The 15,313-nt window shown below is 42.2% G+C and overlaps 1 protein-coding gene across 1 annotated transcript; it reads left to right on the plus strand.

Annotated features, from left to right (window-relative positions):
- Nucleotides 1–478: 478 nt before the first annotated feature.
- Nucleotides 479–14,667, plus strand: CSF2RB (colony stimulating factor 2 receptor subunit beta). The gene is made up of 14 exons (XM_082280969.1): nucleotides 479–633; nucleotides 1,498–1,657; nucleotides 4,075–4,204; nucleotides 6,173–6,357; nucleotides 6,686–6,834; nucleotides 7,740–7,911; nucleotides 8,002–8,134; nucleotides 8,233–8,393; nucleotides 9,276–9,421; nucleotides 9,517–9,691; nucleotides 10,725–10,815; nucleotides 11,087–11,156; nucleotides 11,943–12,046; nucleotides 12,323–14,667. Exons 2-14 carry the CDS (start codon nucleotides 1,594–1,596, stop codon nucleotides 13,542–13,544), a joined length of 2,802 nt encoding a protein of 933 aa, XP_082137095.1. The 5' UTR covers nucleotides 479–633; nucleotides 1,498–1,593; the 3' UTR covers nucleotides 13,545–14,667.
- The last annotated feature ends 646 nt before the right edge of the window (nucleotides 14,668–15,313 follow it).

Consider the following 15,313-nt stretch of genomic DNA (forward strand, 5'->3'; position numbering starts at 1 on the left):
TAATTGTTGTTGAAATGGGTAATACTTAGAAATATTACTCAAAATAAAGAGTTGCAGAGATAAAGGTAGTTCACTCTCCCCCAATATAGATGTACAAACAAAAGATCAGAGGGATCCCTGCTAAGTCTAGAGTAAAGCAAGAAACAGCACTGGAGTGAAAAACAGAAAGCTCTTTCTTTATCTTTCTTATTTCTGCTCCAGTCAGTCCTTTCTCTTCTTAAAATACATTGGTCTCATGATCTGGTAATTGCTAACACACAGATTGGCAATGACAAACTTCCTTTCCCTCCCTTCCCAGTTAACCTAACAGTCCCATCTACGTGCGTGCTTTGGGGGCTAAAATAGGAAGTACAGACTTCCTATTTTGTGCAATTGCACAGACCTTCCTTGATAGGGGAGGTGTCAGCTTCTCTGAAAGTGGCATTTGAGGTTCACAAAAGATGTAGCAGTTATTTTGAAGACTAACTTGCCAAAAAAATCCTGTGGTTGGTTTATACTTCTGTCTCCAGTTCTAGGCAAGTGTGGGTTTGCTGATTTCTGCATCAGAGGATTCTGGTGCTGTGGAGGGAGGATGGACAGGGAGAGTCACCCATCAGGTTGAATCACCTGCCTCACAGACATCCCTGGATCCAGGTAAGGGAATGGCTTCCTTTCTGGGGGAATCATAATGGCAGAGTCTGCTCTCATACAAGGACTTGTGAGTTACTGAGGGATTCCTTAGCTGTAATGATTATTCAAGGACTCAGCCAGACATTTCTGCTGCAAGGAAGTGGCATTCAGGAATCTAAAAGTCAATAGGAATTTAAAAGGAGTTTTTCCATGCTCCCCTAAAATAGAAGAAACTCTCAGATCTGTAATGTGCTTGAGTAGGTGTGTTTATTATGATTTTGAGAGAGCAATGAGAGATGGCCAAAAGGATTTAAATTCCGGTATTGAACAGCGTGGTCCATGGTCCTGGAACTGCTCCATCTGCTCTCACTCTCTACAATCACCAGAAAAGAAAAGAAAAGCAAAGCAAAGCAAGAATTTAAATTTCTTTGGTATTATGTCTAAAATTTGCAACTTGTTTGTGGGACACCTAGAAAATGTTGAAGGAAACTCTCAAAGTGAATGAATATGGAAATTCAACCACTATAGCTCCTAGGAACTAGGTGGTTGAGATCATATTTTTAAGGAAATTAACCACTGTTGTGGTTCATTTGGAAGGCTTTAAGCATAAAGAGCAAAAGAATGAAATGAATTTTAAGGATGACTTTTCATCACAGATTAGGATTTTTTTCTTTTTGCTACTGAGCTGACTAAACCCCTGCACTTCCTTGGAAATGTACATTTACTTCATTCTTTGCTTGTGTTGTAACAACAAGCAATGAGAAGACATGGACTTTGTCCTACAATAAATGCTTGGGAGAAGTTCTTTCTGAATGTCACTTCAACGTGATCTTAAAGAAGTTCCCTTATTCAGTTTTACTTCTCTTTCTGTGAAACAAAAACAAACAGCTCCACAGTAAGCAGGGCAAGAGAGTAGCCAGCGGGCAATGAAAACTCTGAAATTCTGAGTTAGGATCAAGCCTGTACGCAAAGGACAGTATCAACATGAAAGAGATTTTCATCCTGCTGCTGAATCTGTATTTGGTGTTCCGTGTTCAAGCCATTCGAGGTGAGATTCAAATTTATATTCTCTTTTATCCTTCCATTATTGTCTTTCTTTTTGTATCTGTCTCCTTCCTTCAGCTAATGCTCTTCCTCCTTTTCTGCTTGCTTTTCTTCTTCCTTCTTCTCCTGTTTTCTAAGCTGTAAGATAACAGACTTCCTGATCAAAACCAGCATGTGGCAGGTGCATGTGCAGACAAATCAGTTGTATGTTGGTGGTATGAACAGGTGAAATACTATATAAATGGATGAGATTAACAAGCTGATTGGATAACGAGTGAATGGAAGGGGGGCTAGACCCTGATAAAACATAGGAAAATGAAGGGCTGCATAATTCAGATGGTAGTGCACAAGAGTAGGGACATGTGGTCAGACACAAGACAGTGTGGTGGGGCTACCAACAGGAAAATCCAGATGACCTGATTTTCTTCTTGCGGAATAGCTGACAGATAAAGCGACCATCTGCCATATCCATTGCTTTTGTTTCCTTTCTTATGCAATGAGAGCTTCTTTCTCCTCTTTTCTTTTCTTTTCTTTTCTTTTCTTTTCTTTTCTTTTCTTTTCTTTTCTTTTCTTTTCTTTTCTTTTCTTTTCTTTTCTTTTCTTTTCTTTTCTTTTCTTTTCTTTTCTTTTCTTTTCTTTTTCTTTTCTTTTTCTTTTTCTTTTCTTTTCTTTTCTTTTCTTTTCTTTTCTTTTCTTTTCTTTTCTTTTCTTTTCTTTTCTTTTCTTTTCTTTTCTTTTCTTTTCTTTTCTTTTCTTTTCTTTTCTTTTCTTTTCTTTTCTTTTTTCTCTTCTCTTCTCTTCTCTTCTCTTCTCTTCTCTTCTCTTCTCTTCTCTTCTCTTCTCTTCTCTTCTCTTCTCTTCTCTTCTCTTCTCTTCTCTTCTCTTCTCTTCTCTTCTTTTCCCTTTTCCCTTTTCCCTTTTCCCTTTTCCCTTTTCCCTTTTCCCTTTTCCCTTTTCCCTTTTCCCTTTTCCCTTTTCCCTTTTCCCTTTTCCCTTTTCTCTTCTTTTCCCTTTTCCCTTTTCCCTTCCCTGCCCTGCCCTGCCCTGCCCTCTAATTTGATTTAACGGAGCTGGGAATAGGAAGTGCACCATATCTGCAACAAGACTAGGCCTGTAGCTATCCTAAAGACAGCAGAAAAAGAGTGTTGTCAGGAGCTGTGCCCCTTTTCTAATGCAGATACCTCATGTCTGCAGTAGCTGGACGAGTTGTGCTGCCTGGCCCAGCATCAATTGCAGGAAATCTTCCTTTGAGATCTCTTAGGGAAAAGGTATTACAGTGTAGGTCAGACTGGGTTCTTGGCATTCTGAGCCTTAGCCCTATATTCAGACCATCCTTTTCTATGTGGGATGCTCCATTTCCTGGTTGTGCAAGGAATACAGCAGAACTTACTTTGTACTGGTTTTCGTAGAAGATCAAAGTAAGGTCCCTCTTATGCCTGCTGACTAAGACAGCATCATTCTGTTCTGATGGGTTTTGGCCTGTAAAAAGCCCCTCAAACAAGCTGATTACAGCTCTCATCAAGAAAAATTATTTGAGAGAGCACACTCACGTATGCACACTGTCATCTTTGTCATCTGAAGGTGCAATATCCCAATAGTGCAGCGTGGATATTACCTTAAGAGAAAATAAGGAAGCATAAGAAAGCACCTTGCTTCATAATGCATATGCCAGAGGCAGTCTGTATTTTTCAACTTCACAGTTGTGAACTTAAAACAAAAAATATCCTTGATGAGAGGTCTGGCCATCTCTGGATCATAAATCTAGTTCCAACAAATTAGTTTGGACATTCTTCTGAGTCATAACAAGACTATTCCCAGAGCATCTCACTTTTAAATACACCTTTCTAGCATTATAAACTTTACTAGGAAGTTAATAGCAAAGCAGTCCACACACCAACACGCAAGGGTGAGATGATCACCATATGTCTGCTGGTCATGGTATCTACTAATCCTTGGAAATATTCAGTGTTCGAAAAGTGATACCTTGGCTAGAACTGTATGCCTTGCAGGCACAAAGAGTTCACTTAATTGTTGTTAGTTCTACCTTGGTATGGACACTTGTGGAGATGTGCAGAATGGTCACAACTCTGCACATATTTTCACTGAGTCATGCCCCATCCCTGGAGATATTCAGGGCCACACTGGATGGGGCTCTGAGCAAAGTGGTGCAGTGGAAGGTGTCCCTGCCCATGGCAGGAGGCTTGGAACCGCATGATCTTTAAGGTCCCTTCCAACCCAAACAATTCTATGAGTCTATTCTATTCTATTCTATTCTATTCTATTCTATTCTATTCTATTCCATTTTCTGGTGCCAAGAGGAGAGTACTGTTATCAGTGCCTTACCCATTCTGTACATCCTGCTATCTCTCACCATTTATATTTTTAATCACTGCATCTTTTTTGCCTGAATTCCTTTCCCAGAGAGTATCCCAATGAAAAGCTTGAACTGCTACAATGATTACAACTCAAAGGTGACCTGCACGTGGATGGAGCATTCAGAGGCTCATGACCTTGTTGCTATGGTTCTTTACCAAAGGGATAATGTTATAATGTAAGTACCTGAAATGTGCTGAGCTAGATAAAAGTACAAAGGAAAATTGGCCCTTACTTGGAATCCTGGGGACCAGCAGTCAGGTTTTCAGAAAGCACATCCACCTCTCTTTCTGACTGAAGCAAAAGTTGTGCCTGCTTCTGAGGCCTCATCCAGGAAGAGAGAAATGAATGGGCTATGCCAGTGGAATTCTTTTTATCACCTTTACAATTATTTTCCGTAATTTTGTTGTAGGATCATAGATATGAAATAAGATGGGGCATATAGGATGTTAATAAACAGCATTAGGGGAGAAGGAAGTGTCAGAACAAGTGTGAGTACCGTTTGTAAACCCTAAAGGGAGGAGACATTCTTCCTGTCATTTTGCCCATTTAGGAGCATCACTGAGAGTGTGGTTTTGATAACTTTTGAGAGATATGTATAGACTGTATATTTATTAGGTAGAGAGGACTGGTAAGTTCTCTATCTGTGCCATCAGTTTTCCTCCCAGAGATACCGGTGTGTTTATGACAGTATCTCTCTGTTACATCTGTTTCCTTTTGAAAAGGAAACCGAATCACCAGACTGGATCAATGGCGAAGATAAGGAAGGACAGAAATGGAGGAATAGTTAAGGGACAGAGGAAGGCAAAGATAGATAGTTGAGAAGAAAATTATTTAGAGTCTAGGGATACAGGAAGAAAAGGAAAGAGGAAGAACTCTTGATTTTATTGCAAACAAGAGGGAATTAAGAGACCTAAAAGCAGATGAAAACAGTGGAAGGACTTCGGAGCAGAACCTTGAAGTTAAATACTTCTGGCGAAAGATGATATAAAGTTACTTGGACCTTTGGAGGATTCTCTGGAACATTGTTACATGATGAAGTGTGTGGATCATGAAACTTAACTGAGGTGAACTAATCAGACAAGCAGGTATTAAACATGGACAGTCACACAGCTGAAATCAAAATGGCCAACATTTAAACAGGATCAGCTCATGGGTGAAGAATAGTTGACTAAATTCCAAACTGTAAGGTAATGCTGGTGAGTAGATAGAAGTAACCTCACGGCTTCACACTCCTTGGGCTGACTCTTTTGCTTCAGGGTACACACACACCGCAGTGTCCAATCCATACTTCAGCAATATCCCTGGTTTCCTTGCTGATACCCAACTTACAAAAATAGCAGTAGTGCTGAATAATGCTTGCTGACATATAGTTGGCTAGAAGACTCCATCCTATCCTGGAAGAGAGTATTTGGCCTTAAATATTCACAACTTAATATTTCTCATCTGAGCTGGAACAAGATAATATACTGGGCATGAGGCCATAAGCACAAACAAAATTCCAGAGGGTACATAAAGAAGCAATGCATCTCTCCAGCAGCTAAGGCTACTGCAACCACACAAAGATTATCCTCTCCTGCCTAGTTTAAAAAATAGTTTCTAATTTTCATGATGCTACTTGGCCTGGAGAAAGGCCATCTGAAAGGATGATTAACATTGTGGATGAAATCTTTAATGAATACTCAAGGTCCCTTGGCAGAACAGAACTACTAAGGACACAGAAGTACATTTTGGTTGAGATCTTTTTCTAAGTGTTTTTCTGGTACTGCAAAATGAAAGTCTTCAAGCAGCTTAGGATCTTTACTGCCTTTCACTCTGAATAAAAGGTGTATTTACATGATGTTAATTTTCATTATATTATTTCTCATCTAAAAATATGAGATTATATAGAGCTAGCCTAAAAAGTAACAAAAATGAACTGGTACCGTAACATTCTGCTGCACAGCTTCGAAATGGGGAGGCAAAATTCCAGTGTTAAAAATATTTCTCATACTAACTGACACAAACCAGGACTAATAGGTACAGGGAGAAGGGGATATAAGTGCCTTAGTCAATTATAACAGCAGGATGGGATGAAATTGCTTTCAGGTGTTTAATTTTGCACTACCTACAGGTCTTCAGATCAGATCACTTTATTTGCACACAGGGAGGACAAGGACATGTTTTGCAAACGCCAGACAGAGAATGACTTACGTGAAGCTCCAGATGTGTATGTGCACTGGGTCTGCCGCAACACTACAGAATATTTTGGAATAGGGGTAGATCATTGGTATGGCTTCAGACCTAACAAGGTGCTTCAAGCGGAACTGGATGTTGATCTTTTCCAAAATGGTAAGGCTTAAATACCAAATTCTCATTTTTCAATGAATTCTGAGGATTTTTGGGAGTGTATTTGCTGTTCAGCTGGAATTCAATTGCACTTCCGTTGTGAAAACTACCAAAGAGTTCCACATTGAGAGGGTTGGGCAGGGAGAGGAGACGGCAAGTTTCTGGGAGCAGCTGGACCTGGTATCATCTCAGGAGCTGGTCAAGCAGGAGGTACTTGATGTGTCAGGGATAAGATACTCTGGAAATGGGGAAGCTTACCTAGATGTTTTCTTCCCCTCTTTGTGTCCTTTCTGCATTATCTCCTCTCACATGTTGTACCTTCACCTTCCAGTTCAGCCCCTCCCACCTCAAAACCTCTCAGTCACCTTGATGACATCAGGAGACTTCTTGCTGACCTGGAGAACAGCCAATGGAAGCCAAGGTTTGGGCAATGCACTGGAGTTTGAAGTCACTTACAAGCGGGAGTGGGAGTCCTGGGAGGTAAGAGCAGAGCTGAGCTGTCCTGGTTTGGGCTGCACCATTTTGGGCAGTTGAAAGTCTGTGTTAAAAGCCTGTGGTTGAAAGTCTGTGGTCTTTCCATTCTCGGGGACTGTGAGGCGATACAACAAGTGTTGTTTTGGGTCAGGTAGAAGGGGCTCTCTTTCTGTTTGCAAGTGACTTGCCCAGTGAAATACCATTTGTCCTGAACTGAATGCTGAACTGAATGCAAAGATTTCTTCTCCACTCAAACAAACCCCCAACCACTGTACTTGGATTCAAGTTGGAGTTGATTTTGCCCTAAATCCCTCTTAAACTGAATTAAATTCCAACAGGATGCTGTGGGTTCATGTGGGGAAAACAGCAAAATACATTTGAAGTTGCTCCCCCTTTGAGACAGATATGTTTTGGGTTTTTCTTTTTTATGGTTGTTGTTTTTTTTCTAAGTTTTTAGGAGTCCATATCCTCTGCCCTATCGTTTCCCTAGATCTGCATATGTTTCTGCTCTGTACCTGTCAGCCTGATCTTTAGATTTTAAGGGAAGTGTCTTGGCCCGATTCCCACATAATTCTGCACTGAGCAGTGCTATGAACTTGTGTAGCTGGAGCTGAAGACAGTCTGGACTTTGCAAGCTGCAGGAGTTTGCTACTTGTTGCGGGGGGAGATTGTGCCTGACAATGGCCATGCCTCACCGTTCCTGCACTGTGCTGCTTCAGCCCCTCTTGTGTGGGAATGAGGAAACACCACATGGCAGCCTGTGCACGGACTGTCACACACGTGGGACTGTTGGAGATGCAGCCTGGCAGTCAACTCCTCTCACTCTTTCCCTGTCTTCCCTCCACCTCTCCATTCCCTGACTCACCAGTTTCCTCCGTCCCTTCCTCTCCCCCCCTCTCCCCCAACAACAGGAAGCTGCCTTGCTCTTGCTCTCCAACACCACACATTGCAGTCTCAGCCGTGAGGACCTTGTCCCAGGGAGCAGCTACATTGCCCGAGTGCGAGCCAGACCAGGGCAGGCCAGTGGCTTCTCTGGGCAGTACAGCAAGTGGAGCACAGAGGTGTCATGGAAGACCCCTGAAGGTAGTGTGGGATGGAGTGGGGCCGTGCAGGGTTGGAAGCTGAGAAGACAGAACTTTCCTGTCACTTACCTTGCACTTGTGTTGTCTGAAGGTGGCCTTCAGCCCAGGAACCTTCGCTGCCTCTTCAATGGCGGAGATGGTCTGACATGCAGCTGGGAAGTGAAGAAAGTGATCACCACCTCTGTCCTCTTCAGCTTGTTCTTCAGGGCCACCCCAGCATCAAAGTACGCGCTCTGCCCATGGCAGCATGTCTGTGCCTCTCTCACAGGGCTTCTGCCTGTCCCATTCCCCTGATTTCATTCATCCTCTTTTATCCCCTCAGAGAAGAGGAGTGCTCTCCTGTGCATGAGAAGACCTTGCCCCACACCTCATATGTGGTCCAGAGCTGTGAGATCCCTGTTAGCAATTCCAACAGCCAGAGCCAGTACCATGTGTCTGTCCGGGCCAAGACGGAGGAGAAGCTGATCGAAGCCTACAAAAACAGTGAGTTTCTGTGCTGTTTCTTGCTTCTCCTTCTTGTTTCTTGGAGAGATGCCTGTTTGAGCAAGAGGGGCGGAGGACAGTGGTGATGAGGAAAAGTAAGTGGGAAATGGAAGGAACAATCACTGATGAAGAAAGGAACTGTATCAGGCCAGAGCTCTGGGATGTAGGTGCGGAATACCTTTTTACTCTGAGGAATGTGACAGTGATGGAAACTATTGTGCAGAAATTCAGGTTGTGACCCAGAGCTTCTCAGTGAGCATTTGCCACCCTGCTGACTTCTCTGTGATTCACATTCATGAGTGTCCCAGGTGACAGGGAACTGTGGTGAGAGGTGTTTGTGGGGAGTAGGAGTGTGTCACTATGTGATTTCTCAAGAAGCCAGTGAGCTCTTGTGGATTTGTACAGTGGCCCCTGGAACACTGGATGAGGTAGGAATCCTTTGCCCAGTGAGGTGCGCCATGTGGGTCATCTCTGCCTGCATGTCTCTGAAGGTATTTGGGTGACTTTTCAAGCTCTAAAACTAGGACAGCTCCTGCAGTGGGTGAAAATACCAGGAGGTAGCTCCAAGAGAGCTGAAAATTTCTGGAAATGTGGTGGACCAGCACAGATATTTCAACTACTGCTTTGCTGTTTTTCTGTACACAAGGAGTGCTGTCAGTATTCACGGGTATGGATTTTCTGTTATTTAGTGGTCTAGTGGTTTATTGTATTTGACTACAAAAGGAAGATGTGGAGAGTTAAGAAATGTCAAAAAGCTGAGCCATTTTACATTGCACAAACCAACTTTGTTTTCAGTCACTGGAAATGATTCACAATGTGGAAATAGAGAACTGGACCAGTAGGTTGGTAAGTGCTCTGAGACATTCATTCAGTGTGTTCCAGTTCAGGTGCTGCCGCCTGCAAATGTGTCAGTAACAGCAACAGAGAACCAAGAGTATGAACTAAGGTGGCTAAAACACAAATTGAATTACAGCTTCATAAGACAGAGATACCAAGTCAAGTACTGGGAAAACAACCGATATGAAAAGGTAACTTACAAAGTGCAAGAGTATATTTCTCTGCTGGTCAAATGGAAAGGCAGTTCTTCTCACCTCTGTCACTGGTGTTCATCCCCTCTTCCCAGACTCTCCAGGAGTTAAATATCAGCAATGATGAACCTCCCTTCATCTTCACCCTGCAGATGCTGGCAGCATCTACAGAGTATAGGGGGAAAATGCGTGCAAGGGTGAATACACCTCCAGAATATGAGGGACCTTGGAGCGAATGGAGTGAGGAGTTCACCTGGAAGACTGAGAATGGTAATTTTCATGCAGCTGCTTCTGTCAGGTTTTGGTGGACTGTTAATGGCTGGAATGGCTCTTTAGTATAACACATTCTCTCTGATGGGGTTGGAGTGAGATGCAGCCATGGTCTAGTTGGAGTCACTTACCAAAGGGGCTGCCCTGTCTGCATCCTTGCAGTACAGCAACAATGCTACGGAAGGAGGCAAGTGACCTCTTAAGCTTCTTTCCTACTTACCTTCATAAGGTGAGTACAGCTAACCATAGAGTTTTCCATGTGGAGAAAGAATCAAAGACATCCTGCCCAAATGATGATCTTTGTTTTCTGATTCCAGTAGTCCATTCTGCTGTCAGTGATTAAAGAGCCTGATACTTTAAGAAGATAGAACATTAGCCATCAGCTTTTTATATTTGCAGAGTGACTATAAGATTGTGTAAAACACACAGTGGAGTCTGCTGGAGATAAAATCTTTACATGTTTTTGCTGTTTCTGGACTTAGAGGCAGAATATCTGCCATCGTACAATCTTTTGCTCAAATTAATATGATCTTACGTGGTTTGTCCTGAGAAAGGTTGTAGTGGTTATACCATGGGCAAATTTTTATGTGTGTATTCAGGAAGAAATTAGTGTGCTGTTGTGGCTGTTATCAGGTTAGCAGCTCTTAGAAAATCTCTGAGACCCCATTTCCTCAGAAATGTACAGAGTCAGGCAGACTTAAGATGTCTGAAGGCACGCTTATTGTTCATGGTGGAGTAAGGTTCATAACCATCTTTTTATTAGCTTAAATTGTTTAATTCTGATGTCAGTAAAAGCTTAAGAAGTGAATCAGTAAAGGAAACAATGAACTCCTTTGGTCAATACACTGTTCAGGTCATGTTTGACCTGTCCCACTTTGGAGGATATCCCAACAGTTTGAAGGCCTTAAGATCCTGCCCCTCCACATATCACATCCCCTGATCTCTTCGGATGAATAGTGACCAGAGTGAAAAACCTGTTGCAGGAAACAGCCACTCTACAGGTATCCAGCTTTTTCTCTTTTCTCTGTTTCAGTTCTGGCACCTGTGGTTCTCCCAGTGATCCTCCCAGCTGTCATCATCTCTTTGCTGATAGCTGCTTATTGCAGCTTTAAGTATTTCCTCAGGTAGGCTTGTGTTGCAACAAGGAGGCTTAGCAGTCCATGTGGGTGGCATAAAGTCTGAGGCACTTCTTGTCCCCCAGGAGAGAGGTTTGTGTGGAGATGGGCCTTGGTGGGCAGCCTTGTGCATGGCTGTGCAAGGGAGAGGGTTGGGTGGTGCTGTGCCAGTGCCTCGGTTGTGCCTCGCTGTGCTGAGCAGCACGCTGTATGGGGTGCAGCCTTTTCTGGTAGCAGTCACGTTGAGAAGCAACTCTTGAAAACTGTGTTCTTGCTGCAGGAAGAAGAAAATGTGGGAGGAAAAGATTCCAAACCCCAGCAAGAGTCTCCTGATCCAGAGCTACCTGGGGGTAAGAGGGAACTGTATCTTGAAGGGTTCATTATTGCTCTCTTTTTCAGGGAGAATTTACAATAATCATAAGAGCTCTTCTTGTTTTCTAGTCCACAATGAACAGATATCTTCATTTATCTATTGCTTGTTTTTAGGAGAAATTCTGGTCCTACTCAATGTAACAGTGCTCTTATATTTAGCAGACCTCTTTGTGCTGTGCTTGTCAGCACAACTGTGATTTAAAATCAAAGTAGAAAAATTTTCAGTACTCTAAAATTTCCTGCTCCTGTGCTTTTAAAAGGGGGTTCTTAAAACCTGCCCAGCACTTGTGGACTCACCAACTCTCAAAAGCAGGTTTCTAGGGGATACTGCCAAGTAGCTCCCTGAACAGCTTGAAGTTTGCTCTCTTGAAATCCAGAGTAGCAGTCCTACTGTTCCTTTTTCTTTCTTCCCATTACTCTGAAAATTTTAAACTCAATCATTTCATGATCACTATGGCCAAGAAAACCACCTACTATCAAATCCCTCAAGTCCTCTATTCACAAATACCAAGTTTAGGAGGGCATCTTTCCTAGTTGGCTCACTGAGTACTTGTTTAGGTCAGTGGTAAGGCAATACGGGTTTGAACAAACCATCTTCTGAAGAGCTGAACACACCTTTGAGTTGTATTAGTGAAGTTGTATCCCTGTCACTGGGTGCTATAGGCTCTCCTATTTGTTTTCTTTGTCCACGAGGAACGTACAGTTCTTGATTCTACTGCTAGTGAGATACTGCTCTTTGGTCATGTCTGCTTTTTCATTTTCAGAAAGGACACTTGGGAAGTTGGCCAACAAGCAACCAGCTGGACTTCAACAAATACAACTTCTCAGAGAAGATGGAGCAGCCTAGCTTCCTTCAAGTCGTGGACAGGTAAGTGAACAGCACATAATAGTGACACTCTGGATGGTCTCTAAGACCTCACTGTGTTATGGCAGGACATAATCAAATGTTCTGTCACTAAAAATCCCACACAAGTTTCTTTTGAGGAGGAGATTCAATTTTTTGCTAAATGGGTAACTGCATCTGCAAGAAAATTTTTTCTAAGCCTGTGTGTAGCTATGTGTGTTTTCAACTAAAATTGGTTTATATTTCTTGTTTACCACAATAATCTCTCTCATGAGCAACTTTTAACTTTCCCACATTCAGGCAGGCGAAGACTTTGGCAGAGTGCCTTGAAGAGCAGACTCAAAAGACAGATGTTTCCCCTGTTACACTGGACCTACAGAACTCATACCAAGCTTTAAATGAGTCAGAGCATGCCCCAGTTGTCTGCTCAAGTCAGAATGCTGGTCATTCCTTTCCCATTTCTAGGAGAAACAGTGCTGATGCAAGTATTGCTTCCCACACAGCAATCCCTTGCTTTGATTTCAATGGTCCATACTTGTACAGCCCAGTGGTGTCCTCTCACCCTGATATACATGAGACCCTGAAAATGGACCCCGTGGGGCTCAGTAAGAAATCGGTTTCCCTTCAGTATGTGACACTCCCAAGGGAAGACTCTCCCCAGGCCCCACAGAGGCAAGAACAGCCAGGAGCAGCTCCTCCAAAGGACTTGCTCCCAGATCAGAAGGAAACGATGCAGCACCTGGATGACAAGGAAGAAGTCTCGTGGGTCTCATCAGCCTGTGGGGAAGGCACCAACCAGGGAACAGACGAGCAGAACTCTCCAAAGGCTCTCAGCTGTACCACGTCTCCTCAACAGTGCCCCTTGGAGTACATGGCCACGGACAGCCCATTACTGCCCTCAGCCATCACCTCCACCCATCCTCCACTTGTCGCAGCTGGGGAATCACCTTGTGGCTCACAGGAGCCCCAGCCTGCCAGTGACCACTCTTGCCATGAGTTTTCTCCTGAGAAAACTGGTGTCACAATCCCAGTTTCAGTCCAAGCAACAACCTCGTCTCCTGAATTGCACCTGGATGTGTTTGGTGACTATCTTACTGTGCCTGAAGGTCTCCATGAACCTGAAGGTCTCCATGAACAATCAAACCCCACAAAGATTTCTCTGCCTGTCTTACAGAAGGAAAATGGTATTCCTAGAAAGCAGCCTTTGTCAGAGGGTAACTTGGTGGTGTTAAACCCTGACAGCACTGAGCCAGTTTTCCTCTGCCAGGTTGGTGACTATTGCTTCCAGAGCCTAAAATCCAGCATGAAGATGGACAATAGTCAGGAAGACCACCAAGTCAAGAAACTTTCTGACGGTGAGACAACACTTGGGAAGCCTGTATGTGATGATGAATCCATCACTGGCAAGGAAAAGGATGTATGGAAGACGAAAAAAATACAGGCCATTCAGCTTTTCAAAAACCTGAAATCAGATGATTACTTTTCCTGGCAGCAGTCTTTGAGGATCAAAGAAGTCTGTTAAATGGGTAAATATTAATGAATATCAAAGAGACAAGTAACTGAAAGAGGTTGCAATTATCTGGTGAAAAGGAACCTTCAAACCTAGGAACAAATAAACACCAGTTCCATTTTCAAGCTTCCAGTCCAATGTGTTGAAAAACTTGAAGTAGCTCAATCTCATTCTCGGTGGCCTTCACAGATTTGGGATGAAAGACAACACAAATATTGCTCTTTAGTGTTTTTCAAACTTTTTGTCTTATCCATGATGAACAGTTTATCCTCCTCATGATCCTGTGACCCATCACAATCATCTTGCCATTATATCAGATTGTTTGGCAAAACTCATGGCAGGAAATGCAGACTTAACATTTGAAAGGCTATCAGAAGATGACAAGCTTGGAAATCTTGGAAAGAAAAGTTATATTCTTAAAAGCAATTTTGTTGAACTTTTGTGTATTTGTAAAAAAGCTCTAAAAGTCATCAAGGAACTTTTATATCTCTGCCTTTCCACTATGGCATGAAATACGTATTGTCTAAGGTGAAAAAACCCCAGACAGTTACAGAAGCATAAATAAAAAATGAGAAAAAAAAATTGTTGAAATCCAGGAAAACTTTCTTAATGTTAATGTGCAATATATCACAGTGGATTCAAAGGGTAAGAAGGAAACATTACTGGGATACATAAAGCAAGTTGTAGAGAACCATTTGGAAGAAGAAACGTTACTGAAAGAAAACTCAAGGGCTCCTAAGGTTCAGTGAGAGGGAGTGGGGCAGATAACACAAAATGGCAGGTAAGAGATACTGGGAAGGTGCACAAGCCTGTATCTGCTTGTTTTTTTCTATTTCTAAGTGTTAAAGTACTATATGATTTTCTTTTAAGTTCATATATATACACTATATACTTCATCCTAACGTGTAATTGATTCTTAGTTTGGTTTGTTTTTCCCTAAATAATGAGTGTTGAGAAAGAGGAGACTTTTTTCCCCAGTTTTGCTGTAAAGAAGGTGGTGCAAGACAAGAGCATTTGTTCAGAACTGCTACTCTGTAATCAGTTAAAAGGCTTTGGCTTCAGACCTGAAGGTGGACTTGATTTCCAAAAAACTTTTTTTTTCTTCAAATATAAAATCTGTATTAATAAACATATTATTTCTTCCTATAAATATTTCCTTTCATATGTTAAAAATATTGTGTTTACAATAAAATTACTATCACCTCATTTGCTCAGGTCTCAAAAAATTCTATAGGTTCAGCTGTGCCATATGTGAGGTAGGACATTTTCTCCTGACTCAGCTGTATTATTTGACAGAGAAAATGAGTTCTGTGTCTGTGCCACCCGATTCCTCCTGCTGGGTTAATGGGACTGTGCTGATTCAGAAATTATAGTGAAATTATTTGGGTTTTTGAGAATTTAACCCTTGTAAATACCATTTTAAATCTGAAAGGTGTGCGAATTGAGCTTGGTGCTCTTGACAGCAGAAGGCAGGCAGTTGCAGCCTCCAGGAGAGAATACTGATGAACACTTTGAGGGATTTTCAATTTAGGCCTTTTGTAATCAATGTATTTTTTTGTTAGTCTCTTCTTTGGCCTTTTATGAGTGGCACGACAATTTCTTCCAGGCTGTATAATTGTGCTCTATCGAAGCATGTCCCAAAAGGAGATGTTCAAATTCATATGCAAATATTGTATCTGAGTTCATATCTTAGATATGCATCACTTTACTGGGCCTTGAATTGCTGGGGTTTAATAATCAAGAAGAATAATGAGTGGGAGAAGTTTTATTCAACTCAGTGG

The sequence above is a fragment of the Coloeus monedula genome (assembly GCF_965178545.1).
Source record: "Coloeus monedula genome assembly, chromosome: 4".
Lineage (NCBI taxonomy): Eukaryota > Metazoa > Chordata > Aves > Passeriformes > Corvidae > Coloeus > Coloeus monedula.

Coding starts and splice junctions, on each gene's coding strand:
- CSF2RB (XM_082280969.1), top strand. CDS start 1,594: ATGAAAGAGATTTTCATCCTGCTGCTGAATCTGTATTTGGTGTTCCGT. Junction 6,835..7,739: donor GGGAGTGGGAGTCCTGGGAG/GTAAGAGCAGAG, acceptor CCCCAACAACAG/GAAGCTGCCTTGCTCTTGCT. Junction 11,157..11,942: donor TGATCCAGAGCTACCTGGGG/GTAAGAGGGAAC, acceptor TTTCATTTTCAG/AAAGGACACTTGGGAAGTTG.